The 15,401-nt window shown below is 39.6% G+C and overlaps 1 protein-coding gene across 1 annotated transcript in view; it reads right to left on the reverse strand.

Moving 5' to 3' along the window:
* Nucleotides 1-1,582: 1,582 nt before the first annotated feature.
* The window catches only part of CKAP5 (cytoskeleton associated protein 5), a gene marked incomplete at its 5' end in the record, with an annotated part of 24,545 nt that continues 10,726 nt past the window's right edge, over nucleotides 1,583-15,401 (reverse strand). The window contains 16 exons of the mRNA XM_009085125.1: nucleotides 1,583-2,315; nucleotides 3,516-3,670; nucleotides 5,278-5,437; nucleotides 5,531-5,614; nucleotides 6,140-6,274; nucleotides 6,378-6,566; nucleotides 7,327-7,402; nucleotides 7,828-8,015; nucleotides 8,373-8,552; nucleotides 9,240-9,360; nucleotides 9,763-9,936; nucleotides 11,042-11,214; nucleotides 12,484-12,677; nucleotides 13,472-13,607; nucleotides 14,361-14,564; nucleotides 14,945-15,094. Coding sequence (XP_009083373.1) covers nucleotides 2,061-2,315; nucleotides 3,516-3,670; nucleotides 5,278-5,437; nucleotides 5,531-5,614; nucleotides 6,140-6,274; nucleotides 6,378-6,566; nucleotides 7,327-7,402; nucleotides 7,828-8,015; nucleotides 8,373-8,552; nucleotides 9,240-9,360; nucleotides 9,763-9,936; nucleotides 11,042-11,214; nucleotides 12,484-12,677; nucleotides 13,472-13,607; nucleotides 14,361-14,564; nucleotides 14,945-15,094 — 2,574 coding nt within the window. The remainder of the gene's footprint in view (nucleotides 2,316-3,515; nucleotides 3,671-5,277; nucleotides 5,438-5,530; nucleotides 5,615-6,139; nucleotides 6,275-6,377; nucleotides 6,567-7,326; nucleotides 7,403-7,827; nucleotides 8,016-8,372; nucleotides 8,553-9,239; nucleotides 9,361-9,762; nucleotides 9,937-11,041; nucleotides 11,215-12,483; nucleotides 12,678-13,471; nucleotides 13,608-14,360; nucleotides 14,565-14,944; nucleotides 15,095-15,401) is intronic.

Genomic DNA, 15,401 nt, shown 5'->3' on the forward strand with positions numbered 1-15,401 from the left:
GATATTGAGTCCAACCAGACACTACAGAGACAGGGCAAAAACTCATTCATAAAAAGCAACTGTATCTTCTGCTACTCAATTATTCCTGTTTTTCACTTCCAATTCAGTTTCAAATTTAAAATAGTTATATGCAGGTTTGCAGGCATTGCTGTTTTAACATCCTGAGCTAATTAACAAAGTTATTCAGAATGTCTGCTGGATATGGTAAAGGAACATATGGATTAATTTAAATGTCACTAAGTTTCAGAAAGCAGCTAGTAATTGAGAGGTAGTGGCAGTAACTCTAGTGCCAGCCAACACAAACTATTCACAGACTGCCCCAGGTTCAAGCACGCAAAACCTCAGAACTTACCAATAAGAGCCAAACCTCCACTTGTTAAACAGCTCTGTTCCACAATAAGTACATGCCCATTTCAGGTTAAGAGAGGAGACTGCAACTACTAAATTGAGGTGGTGGAGCAATGAACAGCATCATGTCAATTAACACAGGATGGAGAATGCTCGCAAGTCACCTGCTATCAGTGTGCAAACTCACCATAAGCACCAAGCAGCATTACATCAACTGCAACCCCAGCCTAGGGGTCCTGTGAAAGGAAGACTTCAGACATTTGCAGAAGCTCTAGCATAGATCTGTTGTACAAGTACTAACTTAAAGCCACATTTTTACTGTAATCAGGCAAGACAGTTTCAGTAACAGCCCTAATGCAGAGACTGCTGGTCCACAGAGCAAACAGCAAAAGCAGCAGTTACATGAAACAGATTAAAATCTAGAGCAAAAAGTGTGCTATTTTAAGCCTGTCTGCCCAACTCTTCAGTAACTCTGTTCTAGCTACAGAACAGATGTGCAATTTATGCTTCACTACCAGTTCTCACATGGAAGTGCAGTAGTAAGGTAAAAACACATAACCTCCCTAGAAGTGAAAGGGCTAGAAAGGATACAGTGTGTCTGTTTTAATCTTCATGTTTGTAGCTTCTGAAAAAGGCTTATCACTCTTTTTCAAAAAAAAATAAATAAAATCAGTGGCTACAGCTTTTGCAGACTAGCACTACCAGGTGTCTTGTTTATACAAAACAGTAGAGTTTGCTGACAACAGATGTTTAAGAGCAAAAAGAATGTGGTGGTGAGGTCTACCTGCATGAGGAAGACTGCCTAACCAAGTGAGTTCAGGATAAATGAGACCACTGACTGCTAATCTATTCCATATCAACAGCAGCAGGCTCCCTCAAAGAAAGCTCCCTCACATGGGACTATGCTTAATCTGGGTAAAGGCATCACAAGGACTAGATAATTTAAAATAAGCATTTCAGCAAACTAAATATTCTCAAGTTACAGAAACATACTCCAAAACATAAAAAGCAGCTATATGAAAAAATGCACTACTGCTCATACAAGTAAGAGGGCAAAGTCTCAGGACTGCACCCACAAACAGTATATATTCACTCATCTTCCTTATAATGTATCCAAACCCCAAGGTTCATGTCAAGAAAAGCTTAGTTTAGTTTCTAGATGCCCAGTCACTAACATTCAGGAATAGAGAGCGACCTCTAACCAGCATTGGCTGCTGTTCCTAGAAGAGGCTGGTATAGTTAATGCAAACTTTATTTACAAAAGACACTTAAATTAGTTACTTCATGCCATGTGTCCATACAGAATCAACAGTTCAAGGATTACATGGAGGAAAAAAATCACAAAATTAAAAGTGAAATCACTGAAGATTATCTAAGAGTTAAGAACTAGGAAAATATCTTAAAGACAATTTTACAAATAAAAAACCAAGTTATGAGAAACTATTCTGAACAAGATGGTTGTTTACAGGTCTGTACACTAAAACTAATACACAGACAGCCTTCTATTGTCAAAGAAATGCTCACTGAGAAGCAGAGTATGTACAAATACTTGTGCCACAATGACTCAAACCCCCCAAAATCCACTGTATTATACATAAACCAGTTTGTATACATTAGGCCTAAACGAGGCCATTTAACTATGAAGACTTCTAGTTTAGTAAACTAAAGCTGAAGACAGCCCAAGCAACAGCAACACCGTCTCTTCTGCACCTCTATTTGCGACTGCTTTTTATTCTCTCCAATCGTTTTTTCAAGTCATCAATATTGGCTGCTGCAGAAGAGGGTGGAGCCAAGGTAGTTCCAATGCCAGAGGAATGAGTCTGATTGGAGTCCAGGTCCAGATGCTGGTACTGCTCCCGGGACTCACGGAGTTGGGAGAGCTTACTGTGAAGCATATCTGTAGAGGATGCAACTGTAGGGAGTGTTGGTTTAGATAGCAGAGATGTCAGAGGGGGTCTGTCTTCCTGCTACAAGGGAGGAAAGTGAAGAGTTAAGGCATTTAGTGCCAGAAGTCACATAAGTAAGTACAAATCATAATCAACAGCTTTTCACCCTTACAGGAAACAGTAAAAACGAGGGAAAGGGAAGGCACACTACAACACAAGTGGACCTGGAGCAAAAAGTCAGTTGCTGTCAAAGTCAGAACTATGCAAAGCCAACTACAATACTCAATTCTTATTGTTTGAGCAGTTAATGCCAGCAGGGACACAAAGGAACCACAGGCTTTAAAGATCAAAAATTCCTTGCAGACTAGTGTTTTACTGAGATAGACTGCCATAGTCTTTAACAGCATGAATTCTAACAACACAAGAGCAAAGTCCATGCCTATGTGCAGCATCAACAGGCAATGAATTTTCTGGGTGAATGAGAAGAGGAAACCTGAACTGATTGGCAAGATCGACCCTGCCAAAGACTGTTCTTTTACCAACTGATATTTCCATCTGAGTTGCTTACCTTGTTACTACCATCTATGAAATACTTACTCTCAGAGCTGTGAGCTGGTATGTAAGTTTGTGTTAAAGGTTAAAAAAGAGTGATGAACCTGGATGACTATTCCTAGAGTGAACATCACTTCTCATGTGGCTGAGTGCAAATTTTAGTAATCAGCACTAGATTGCTAAGATATAGATCACTGAACTGTAAGACATTTTGGCTCACAGGTTTCCAATACTAAGGTCATTCAGCATTTCTGTGCCTTAGATCCATACAACCAAAATATATAAAACTCTGAAGTCTTAATTCAGCTCTTAAGGTTGTTTCAAAGCAGAAAGATTTAGAATTTACACATCATTCAACTCAGAGGTCAATATATGTTAACTTTTAGAGTACAAATAACAGCAGTTAGTTGAACCTTTCTGAGATTCTACTCCCTGGCAAGGCAAGATACGGAACTACAGGGCTGCAGAAACAACCTGCACATACACTAGTGCTGCAGACAGAGTGGATTTGAAACATAAGCCTATTTGGCCAAGTTTAAAGCCATTTATACTAGACATGGTGACATGCAGTAAGTAGCTAGGACATACAGTATAATGCAAGATTATAAACTCTCATGGGAATCTGCCTCTGGCACAGGAAAAACAACCATTGGAATACTTAAAAAAAAAACCCAAATTGAAAATCAAGTGCCTCCCCAGGGGATTTACAAGTGTTGTCAAGTACAATACCTTCGCATTGTCAAGGCCACAACGCTGCCTGAGGATTTTTAATCTTTCCAAGTAAACTGAAGGCCCCACTTCCTCCCCATTTGTGTTTCCTATAGATGAAGATACTGTGTGGGTAGACACAGGAGCACATGTTCCTTCCATCTGAGGAGACATTCCTGGAGAATGACAGGAAGGAAGGAAGAAGTGTTTTAAATAAAAAGCACAAGCCTCTTGGTCAGGTCCTTGAAGTAAGATGCAATGCATGTAGAGTTAACCAACCTATAAACTACTAAGTATTTGCAGTTGCTGGTGTAAACGTATTAATCCTTTCATTTCCTTGCAAGAGTGACAAGTGGAAACCAAGAAAAGAAACTGAGAAATTTAAGAAGTGGCTGCAGAGCAGCACCAGAAGTAGTGACGAGGCTGACAGGTGAAGACAACAGTGGGGGAGAAAAAGATGCTGATGTGGATCAGCAGTAACCACAATGTCCAACAGAGAGAACTCAGCAACTGGCAGGAGGGAAATATTAGGAGTCTTCTGTCTTTTTCTAGTTCAGTAGTACTTTTGGGCTTACCACTAATTCTAACCCCTCTTTAACCTCTCCTTTGTGTAACTTAGTTTCTTCTTTGAATTAGATCTCAAATAGTGATTTCTGGAAGGCAGGTAGTAAGGTTTTTAAAGCTTCCCTACCCCAAGACTAGAAAATGAAAAAAAACTTTTCCACTCTGAAATGAATTGCAAATTCCAAGACTTAGCATGGACATTTGTTTTCACTAATCTACTGCAAGGGTATTTAAAATAAATAAAAAGAGAATTAGGGCTAAGGATTTACACCTTTAAATAAAGCACTGTTGCAATATTAACCAATATCCTTTATTATATCAAACTTAAGTGTTAGGGAGGGGAAAAAAAAAGTTGTGGAATGCAAATTTTGTTTTGAAAAGTGATTAACTGATATTTCTTGGCTGTATGGACTTCCAGGATGAAAGGCAGAATCTTCTGTCCTACCTAGTCACACATTTAGGAGGTTCCAAAAATGTCATATCATCATCCTAAAGTAATTTACAATACAGGGATAGGATAAAGAACAGTAGTAGGAAAAAAGTCTGTAGTAACACAGGACACTATGAAATGTGAAAGAAATGAAAGTTACAGGTAGTTTTGCTACACTGTGTCAGTTTTTGTCATCTGTTGATAATTTGTCACATTCCCTCCTTAGTATTGCATTAATCTGCAATGAAGACTAAGTGTTTTACAGTAATTTATCAAATTAAAAAGCTAATTTATTGGAAAAGGGTCATCACAAATTCTGCTACAGAAACAGTTCCAAGTTATTTAAAATAAGGTTTTCAATTCCATAGTAGATAATACTCTATCCAAAAGCCCCCCACACCATTTTAGTAACCAAAAGGGAAAATGAGAACCTGACAGCTGCTGCTGTTATAAACCAGCTGTATACCTTGCAGAACCAATTCCTGATACCAGACTCATGAAGCAATGTTCAGCCTGCACTACAGAACACGAATTAGAATCATTGTTTATGAAGTCTTTCAGATGTTTTCTACATTTAGTGTGACAATGGTTATAACATGGGTTTTTCTGTAAGCAAAGAATGCACAGTCCCTGCAAATGGTGCCTCATAAGCAGTACAAGCACAGAGAAAATAGTGATTTGCTTTGGAAATCCATAAATGTCTGCAAATATTAGTTTCTACCAGGAGACATGTAACTGTTCTCCCATGTCTGCTTTTCATAAATGGATCGGTTTTCCTGTAACATGTACCTGTAGAAGTAGCAATGCGCCCTTTCCCCTCCTGTTCTGTCTCTATCAGTCGGAGGCCTCTTTCCACATAGCTCTGGAAGAACTGAGAGGAGTTTTTCAGGAAGGGCTCAATGTCTGCATCAGAGTATTTCTTTTTGTATTCATAGAGCTCTGCCAGACCCTGGGAGGGAAGAGTATCTATGTATTACTACAACTGCTGCATACACCATTCTAATGTATCATGCCCTCTTCCTTGCAGGAAGGGAGCACTCACCTCCTTGGTGTTCTCCTTTGAGCCAATCTTCTTAAATATTTCTGCCAAAATATCATTAACTTTGGCTTTTGAAGCCTTTTCCTCCTAAAATAAACAAAAAGAGACTTTTAAAACAAAGTCAGTATAAACAAAGGAAGTCCTACAAACCCACAACACCCTCAGACCTGCTCGCTGGATACAGAGCTTCCAAGATGAAGAAAACCTTGAAGTGATCAGGGTTCTACACAACCACTGTTTGCACAGAATGAGAGCAAGGACAGCATGAAGCTGTAGAACTCCATCTGAGGAGTCAGTGTTTAAAACCTGTTTTGGGTATGGTTAACTTTTAGTAGATGAAACGCAGTATCAGACAGCATAAAACGTATGCTGCACGCTTCGATGTCCTGAAGACCACTCCATCCTGGGATATACACAGAATGTTCAGGTAAGCAGACAGTAAGGTCCCAAAACAGTCATAAATAAAAGTGAAATTAGGAGAATATTTCCAACAGTAGTTATATCTTGGAAAGGCAATTACTACTTCGTATTCCACAATCACAAAATTAAGCTTGTTTCTGAAATTAATTGCCTTACATTCCTCTTTCCTAACACCACCTTTACTTTACTTACTGTGCGAGAAGCTCCTTTTTCTGTATCCTTATCAGCTTTTCCAGTCTGGTCCATGGAGTGTTTCATTACTCTACAAAGGTGAGCTTCTAGCTCAGACTCATTTTTGTTGTCTATCATGGTTAAATGATCTAAGATCTAAAATGATAAAAAGGGGAATAAATAAAGAAATAGGAGGAAAAAACTTCAGACACTGCACGAACATCCAATTTAAAAATACATAACTAGTGACCACTCTGACCTTGGGCCCTTTCAGCTTGCACAGAGTGTGAAGCAGAGTCTTCAGTGTCCTTATAGGGAACTCACTCTTACATCGCTTCAGCTTCTCTTTGGGAAAGACCTTCATGAAAATGTGGATATCCAGCAGAATCCGATCCAAGTTGATGCTATTAATGGTTTCTGGAAGAAGACGCACCATTCTCCACAGACACTAGAATGAGAGTTAGAGCAAGCTGACTTAGAGCAAGATAACTCAAGGAAAAAGCATTTGATTATATAAGGAGAGATTACATTATCACTGAGCCATTTCACTCTGCTCCCACACAGTCACACACAGTGTCTGCCTGCTCAAGCTATATTTGTACTGGTACATACCTACCCTCTGTAACTAGCTGTACGGTACTCTGATCTTTCTTTAGAGCTGATGCATAAATGCAGGGCTAAATTCTCTACCTATAACACAGGACTGAATGCTTTGTGTGAAGAAATTTCAACCAATAATAAATATATGCTATGTACACCCACACACGGCATGAGTTCTTTAGGTAAAATGACCTGAGTAGGCTTTAAATCATGCCAGTTACAAACAGGTGTTATATATGATAAAGATCACACCGATGCTTTAAATACAGACACATGTTCACTCTGCCCATCATTAGAGGTGACAAGTCAGCTCCAGCCTGGGACTGTTTGAATCCACAGTATGGTGCTGTGCCCAAGCAAATGAGCCCAGCAGGTAACTACACTTCCGTACGGAGTTGGTATTAGTGTACACAAGTTTCTGTAAACTACTGGCAGGTGTTAAGGTCCCTTCTGGCATACCAGAAGTCACTATGTGACATCTTATAAGATTATGAAGAGTTATAAGTAATATTTCAAGTCATGGCTGCTAACATTTTTAAAAACTATATCTGTTCTATCAGCTTACTCAGATAAACCAAGTAAGTCAAAAAACTGTGCTACAGGCTCACCTTCATGACAAGTTCTGAAAATTTAGGAGAGCTGGCTGTTGCTAGCAGACTATCTTGGAGCAAAACAAGGAGAGCACTAGAAGGAATAAATTTATAATGATTACACAGAAGAAGTGCTATACACAAGAAAAAAAAGAAGTCAACTTGTCAGAGAATACCAAACCAGAGACTGGGGTTAGTTATGTCATAGAATCATAGAATCTACTGGGTTGGAAAAGACCTCAAAGATTGAGTCCAACCCTCACATGGTGTAACAGATCTCTCCTTTTCTTCTAGTAAGTTACAATAATTAAAGGGCAGTCTGCTGAGCTACAAAGCATATGAATCATATTAAGCTGGTTTGTTTAGCTAGTATTATTAGCTAATTATTATCTTTATTAGTTTACTGAATGATTCTACAGACATTAGTCTCTGCTTACAGAAAGACTAAAACTCAGTCATTCAAGGAACACCCAAGAACAGGTGAAGAAAAGCAGTAATTGTGCAGTATTCATTATATACCTCAAGATGTTGGTCTGGTCAGATTTCTCCAGAACTTTCACTACCAAAAGGTTGACTGATCGGATGACTTGTTCACCCTCCTCAAGGTCTTCAACCCGAGAATCCAGCATTAATGTAATAAGACCATGCATCAGGTCTTTAAGCACACCAGTGGAGGCTTCTCGAGCCAGACTCTCTATCTGAAATAGCTACAGATGGAAGACAGTATTAGTTTTCCCTGCAAATGATCCTTTAAAATAGGGACTTCTCTAGACTACACTGTCAAACCACGACATTTCCCTGTTTCCCACAACATTAATAGTCAAAATTTTGATGAGGAATAACAAAACCAGAGCTTAATAGAATCATTAGAGTGGCTATGTTCTGCAGAAGAGACCTTCTTCCCTTCCCCAATTTTTCATTCCCCACACTCACTCAAAAGGTCCATTGGTGAGCAGTTAACAACAAACCTTCATAAAAAAAGACTCAGTCATCAGCTAACCTAGGTATGGGACAGACCATCCTCCTGCAACTTCTTCACACTACCTTTTATCTCAAAGCCTTACCGTGATCATGCTCCCAATAATGCAGCTGTACAGTCTGACTATCTCATCTTTGTCCAGCTTCTCATCCGCCATGTGCGTATTGTAGATCAGCCGAAGCTGCATAAATGTAGCTATTAGGAACTGGTCAATGTGGCCAGACATAGCTTCAGCTTTGTCTTCCTGTTTGAGTACCTCGTCAATCTAAGATTTCAAAACAGAATGCTCGAGTGAAGTCAACATAATGCAAACAGTGCAAAGTAACTTAAAAACTTCTCTGTAGGAAGGGTCTTGCCATGAGCAATCCATTTGCCAAGGCACTTGAATTCTAAGCTTTCACCTGTAATCAGTAGCCATAGAGCTGTACTGCTAATCCCAGTACAACCAAGAATTGATCTTTTAGAGAACTGCAATCCTATACTGTACACATATGGAACCATGAACTGCTGCATTACAGATTCTGAATTAAGTTTTATGAAATCTTCAGAATGAAAAACTTTAAATAGTTAAAGCAGTCCTAAAGCCATGCAAAAAGTAAGAGGCAAGACAATTCTTTTGCTGAGGATCTATAAAACTATTTACATAAAAAAGTTAAGTCTCACTGACTAACTGGCTTTTTCAAACTCATAGCACAAATAACTTGACAAAAGCAAAAAGATAACACAGAACACATTTTTTTCATTAGTGCTTAAGTCTATTCTGCACTTTCCAAATGGAATTTTTATTGCTAAAGCGAGTCAGATGGCCCCTGTGCACTTAGTTTTGTCATCAGGGAGATTCTGGGCAGAGTCCACATCACCTGACATGGATTGCTCTACCACAGTGCAACTCATCACCCTCGCAGACAATGGTTTAGTACAGCGTGATTAGTTGCTACCTTAATTCACTTACCTGTGTCAGAGCCTGGATGCTTGTATTTATATCACCACTGGCTACTTGGGAAATGACAAAGTTGATAGTAGAAGCTGTGTTACTGTGCATGTCATCAAAGTGCGGGGACACAGCACGGATTCTGAACAGTTGAAAACAGGACTCATTACTTTTTGCAGAGATGCTCTAAATTACACTGAACTATTTTAATGATGATTTATAGACAAGGGAAAAGGATTTCATTCTTCACTAAGAATACTCAAGGAAGGAATCATTCCTTTTAACATGTCTATTGTACTACTTGTACTGACACTGATGATGCATTTACAAACACACAGAATTCAGGTTTTTCACTAGAACTAACTGCTCTCCATATTTTAGACCAGTACAACAGACCTGTGTTTTGACATCACTTCAAATTAGCTGATACTACCTTCTTATGTAAAGAAGTCTGAATGTAGAAACTAGCATGGTCAATTCTGCTTCTCCAAAGTGTTTTTAAGCAGCCCTGCTGGTTTCACTTAGGACTTAAAACTAAACTCACTTGCGCTCAGGAATTGAGACCGGCTCAAAGATGTCATCTAGCTTGTGCTGTACAAGTGCTGGCATCTCACATCTGACAGTTCCATTGTCATTTTCAATTTCATCAAGATCCAGCTGGAATTCCCGTGGAACTGCATGTGTTGTCTCAGAGTGATTGCCCATGTTGCGATTTTGGCTACAGAAACCAGGAGAGAGGTATTTACTATACACACAAGAGGCAAGAGTACTAGCACTGGTAGCCCTAAAGCTCTACACTAGAATAGCACGTATTTTGAAGCACTGATTATATTCAAGCCCTCTCATAACTCCCTTTGTCTTTCCCCTAGCATTTGTAGGCCAGAACAGTTGCTAGTACTTGCTTTCCTAGTTTCTCTTGTAACTCACCATAAGACCCCCCTGCACGTGTGATAGGTATGCACTGGTTCATTTTGAGATATCTAGCACAATATAAAGTAGTATTAATGAAATGTAAGGTTAGAGTCTGTTTTTTTGGCTTTTGCTTTTAAAAATGAACAGAATGCATATGTACACAGCCACAGCTCAAGCTTCTCTGAACCTAAGATTTCTGGCATCCAACGTGACTTGTGCTGTAAATTAGATTTTTCAAGGAAATGTTCTAACACATAGTTATCAAAACAAGCTTTCATTCCAAAATAAAAGAGCAGGTGGCAAGGAATACAGTTTCTGAGCTTATTGTTTCTGGTACTATTGCCCCAGGCCCTATGATTCACACACATTTACCCTGCTCTGTGCTTTATGTCTAGCATAAGTTAAGAACAGGGTCCAACCAATATCACGTTCAATGTAGCTCACTGGAAGTTCCCCCAGTATTTTGAACAGCTGGTTAATGTGAAGTGCCACGTCTGCCTGCAGCTTGATCTATAAGTGAGCTTGGCAGAAACCTGTATTTTTTGTTTGCTTTCTTGTCTTTTAAGTCAGAGACTTGTAAATAACCTAGAACCTGTCAAACCCTCAGGAAGGGATGACTAGGATAGAAAGATACAAGAGCCTTGCTACCAAGGAGTTAGTGGGCAGTACTTACATCCTATAAGTGCGATACATAATTCTGTCCATGGAGAAGCAGTGAAAAAAGGCACAAGACCATTTAGAGAGATTTCAAGACAGACAAGACAAAAAAGTTTCAGACATTTTGATTTATATTATTTGGCTGATTTTTACAACATGCAAAGATGATGATACAAGAACTAAAGTGACATTGCCAGACATAATACTAGCACATACACTATGCAGGCTAGAAACCATAAGGAATCATTACATACTTGAGTTTGGAGGACATGTCCTCAGCTGGTCCCTTCCGCATCATGCTAGCATTAGTGCTGATGTTTTGAGCCCGCTGAGGTTTGTCCTCTGCCTGTCTCACTGGAGCAGCAGACGGTCTTTTGGCTGATCGTTTTATTCTTTCCTCCAGCATGCTCATGTCTTTCTCAGAAAGCTGTAACACACAATACTTTCACTCAACTTGGGTTTACAGAACCACGTAATATTAAGGGGTTGGAATGGACCTTAAACATCTAGCCCCAACCCAAACTGCTATGGACAGGGACACCTCCCACTAAACCAGGTTGCTCAGGGCCTTATCCAATCTGGCTTTGAACACTGACAGAGTTGAGGCATCCACAGCCTCCCTGAGCAACCTGTTTGTGTCTCACCACTCTCACGGTAAAAATTTTCTTCCAAATGTCTAATCTAAATTTGCCCTCTTTCAGTTTGTACCCATTGCCTCTTGTCCTGTTGCTATAGTTCTCTCTCTCCCTTCAGATACTGGAAGGTTGCTATGAGATGGGCATCAGCCCACCTCTCAGGCCTGTCAAGGTCTCCCTGGATGGTATCCCTTCCCCTCCAGCATGTTGACTGCACAACACAACTTGGTGTCATCAGCAAACTTGCTGAGGGTGCCCTTGATCCCACTGTCCATGTGGCCAACAAAGATGAACAGTATCAGCCACAGTATTGACCCCTGAGGGATACCACTCATCACTGGTCTCCACAGGGACAATGAGCTGTTGACTACAACTGTGTGTGACCATCCAGCCAGTTCTTTATCAGTTGTACAGATCTTAGAAATCTTGGTCACCGACAGGATGTGCTTACTACAGCAGACTGAAGTTATCTAATTCTAAGGTAGGAAATGCTACCACCTAGCAGCAAACTAACAGGGCCACTACAGACTGCCAGATGCTACTTTAAGATCTAATTAATGAATACTGACAATCTGTTACACCAAATACAGCTATTTCTGGCAGACATAATTCCCAAGAAAAACATCATCTTATATCCAAACTATAGTATTACCATATGTTTCTAATTGTTGCATGTGTTGCTGTAAAAAATCCAAACAAAAAAATCACTGCATGTCTCTCTATCTTCCCTATTAAGAAAACAGGCAGTGCTTCCACACTCTAGACCATGCCACAGAAGCCTTCTGACAGTTGTCCTGTTCAACATACTCATAATTCAATCTGAACACAAGATTAGCCAACTTAACGCTCCAGCTCAGGCAGTGAAAAGACTAATTTTACTTGCTTACCGACAGAACTGAAGATTCCAACAGTGCTAACCCCCTGTAAAAGTGTCAGGATTTGGGAAAAAACCCGAACAACCCCAGACACACAATCCAACAGAACAAACAAAACCTCCCCAAACCAAACCAACAAAACACAAAGACCAAAAGCCCTCTAATCTTATTTCCAGTTATACTCACATTTCCAATCAGCTTGAACACTTGGTCACCGTGGACATTATAGACAGTCACGATGGTGTTCAGCGCAGCATTGCGCACAGTGTTGTCCCTGTCACCAATATGAGTTGCCATTTCCTTTAAGGCTTTCCCTGGAGTTGGCTGGCATACATTCATGCCATATGATTCAACCAGACATCCAAGCTCTTCCAAGCATTCTAAATGAAGAACATACACATTCAAGTTTAGAACTGCTGGGAAGAGAGCCCTTCCAATTTCAGTGTTGCTTGCACAATATGAACATTCACTGTCAAGAACTGTTGTTCATGAAGTTGATGATAAATACACTCCAGGTGATTTACAAGATGAATAGTAAACCACAGGGTTAGAATAATTCACACAGATAGTATCGCAAAACTGCCATAAAACATCCCTATGCCCTTCCAATATTTACCATTACCCTATGTGAGCAGTGTTACAGATAGCTTCACACCTAGGTAGTTTTGACAGTTGTGAGCTTGCAGTGCTATATTACGTATAGAATTTACCTTTCTGGTTATACCAGGGCAAGATATTTTCAAGGTGACTAGGGAGTTGTTTGAACACCATAACTATTACAGATATTACTTAAGGTGAGACAGATGGCACAGTGTAGACACATTCTTCCATCAGATTAACTGATTCCCTTAGGGACTATGACAGTATTGTCACTGTTCTCCCCAGCACAGTTTCAGTAAAGAAAACAAGTCTACTCAAGGGAGACTCAATCTTAATACTGATAGCAGCTTAAGAGATTGCTCATCTTTGGAATGTACGAAGACAAAAAATAAAAAATAGCATGATACTACTTTAAATTCTGATCCTTTAAACACTTACAAACATTTGCATAAAATGCCACACAGAGGTGAATCTCACATCCCACCCATTGGGTTCTTATGCTGGGTTTTTCAAGATGCAAACCAAAGCAATTTCAAGTACTTTCGTGTGCCCAGTTCAACATGCCATTTCCCACCTGAACGTTGTTTCGAGTTTTTGGATTTCGTCCCCTCCATGATAAAAGGGAACATCTTGCTGGCCGGATAGATGAGACACATCCTGTTCAGGATGGCACGTACATCCTTGCGGATGACATCTTTCGGTTCTCCTACCTAATGGAAAAGTCAAAGAAGAAAGAGGGGAACAAATACAGACTATTTTAACCAGCCTCATTATACTGTTGATTATTCTAAATTACGTTAGGGAAGTCAGAGTTATTCTCAAAGCAAAACTCCTTTTTGGTAAATGGCTTTTAAAGGAAAATGCAATATAGAATCATTAAGGTCAGAAAAGACCCTTTAAGATCATCAAGTCAAAGCATTTAACCTACACTGCCAAGTTAACCACTAAACCATATCCCCGAGTACTACATCTACACATCTTTTAAATACCTCTAGTGATGGAGGCTCAACCACTTCCCTGGGCAGCCTGTTACAATGCTTGACAACCTGGCTGGTGAAGAAATTTCTTCTAATATCCAACATAAGCCTCCTCCTGTGACACCTGAGGCTGTTTCCTCTCATTCACTTGTTACTCAGCAAGAAAGAGACTAACACCCACCTCACTACAACCTCCTTTTAGGCAGTTATAAAGAGCATGAAAATCTCCTGAGACTCTTCTTCGCCAGGCAAAAAACTTGGCCTGTTGAATCTCATATACTGGCCTCAGCCCATTGATCTAGCCTTGTCCCCTACAGAAGGTCAAGCTCCTGCCTCATCACTGATGAGGATATTAAACACGCATGACTGGCCACCAACTGGACTAAGCTCCATTCACAGTACATTTAGAATGAACATATTGCAGTGTTTGATGGTATCCTCCTATATTCCTCATGAATATAAGGTTTATTTCTGTACAAATCATACCTTTAGGATAAGATATGGGATGAAAGAGGATGCTTCATTTTCAGTTAGGTGATACTCCTCTTGACTAAGCAAATTGAAAAGCAGTTTAAGGTATTCCAATGCTTTCATCAAAACACTTGTGTTGGTATCAAAGAACCGCAGGGTAAGCCATTTTAAGATCAAATCCAGGCAGCTGATGACTCCATCTTTTTCACTCTCCAAGTGCTTGAAGAAGAAAAAAACCAAAAAGGAGACTATGCAAAATGAAACACATAGACTGTTCAAGAAAAGAACAGAAGCAGTTAAGCTATGTCTGATATGATAGTCTACATTTATTGGTTGATTCTTAGAACCATAAGTACTCAATTTTAACTTCTACAGCTGATATTCTAAGAGAAGTCTCTGGTGAGGAAATTTTCCCTTCTCCCAATAAACAGTATTAATATCAACTTCATCATACATCTGAAAATTATTTCTATGTATGTATAACAATGGATCCTGGCTCCTCAGAGAATTCCCATTTGATTTTAATTCAAGCAGAATCTCTCTCACAGCAGTGAATAATCCTATACAACAACATCTACTAACCACAGATCCAAACTCACCTCTATCATGACAGCCAGTGCTTTGTTGTGGTGCTGAAAATCAGCATGAAACATCTCGTCCTGTAGCCATTTGGCCACACAAGTGGACATCTGTGTTTTTAGCTGTTCAATATATTCATCACGGGGAGTAGTGAAATTCCATTTTAACACCTGTAAAAGGCAGCATTTAGAACTCAAAGCAAGCAATGCCTTTTCTTCCTGAAAAACTCTGCTAATTGCATGTCTCTGTTCTGCTTTAGAATTTGTTTTCAAAATCTTATTATCAAAAAGTAATAGGACAAAAATCGGTGGTGGCTGCTCACCTTGGCTTACACGAAAAATCTTCTGCATGTGGACTTGTCATCTTTAGGTCATTATCTTAATAATTACCACTTAAAGTGGTTGGTTTTTAAGCTACAGAAATGCCTATCCACTAGCAAGTTACAGATAATGTGCATGTTTAAAGTAATAGAATTTC

The sequence above is a fragment of the Acanthisitta chloris genome, unplaced genomic scaffold (assembly GCF_000695815.1).
Source record: "Acanthisitta chloris isolate BGI_N310 unplaced genomic scaffold, ASM69581v1 scaffold30790, whole genome shotgun sequence".
Classification (NCBI taxonomy): domain Eukaryota; kingdom Metazoa; phylum Chordata; class Aves; order Passeriformes; family Acanthisittidae; genus Acanthisitta; species Acanthisitta chloris.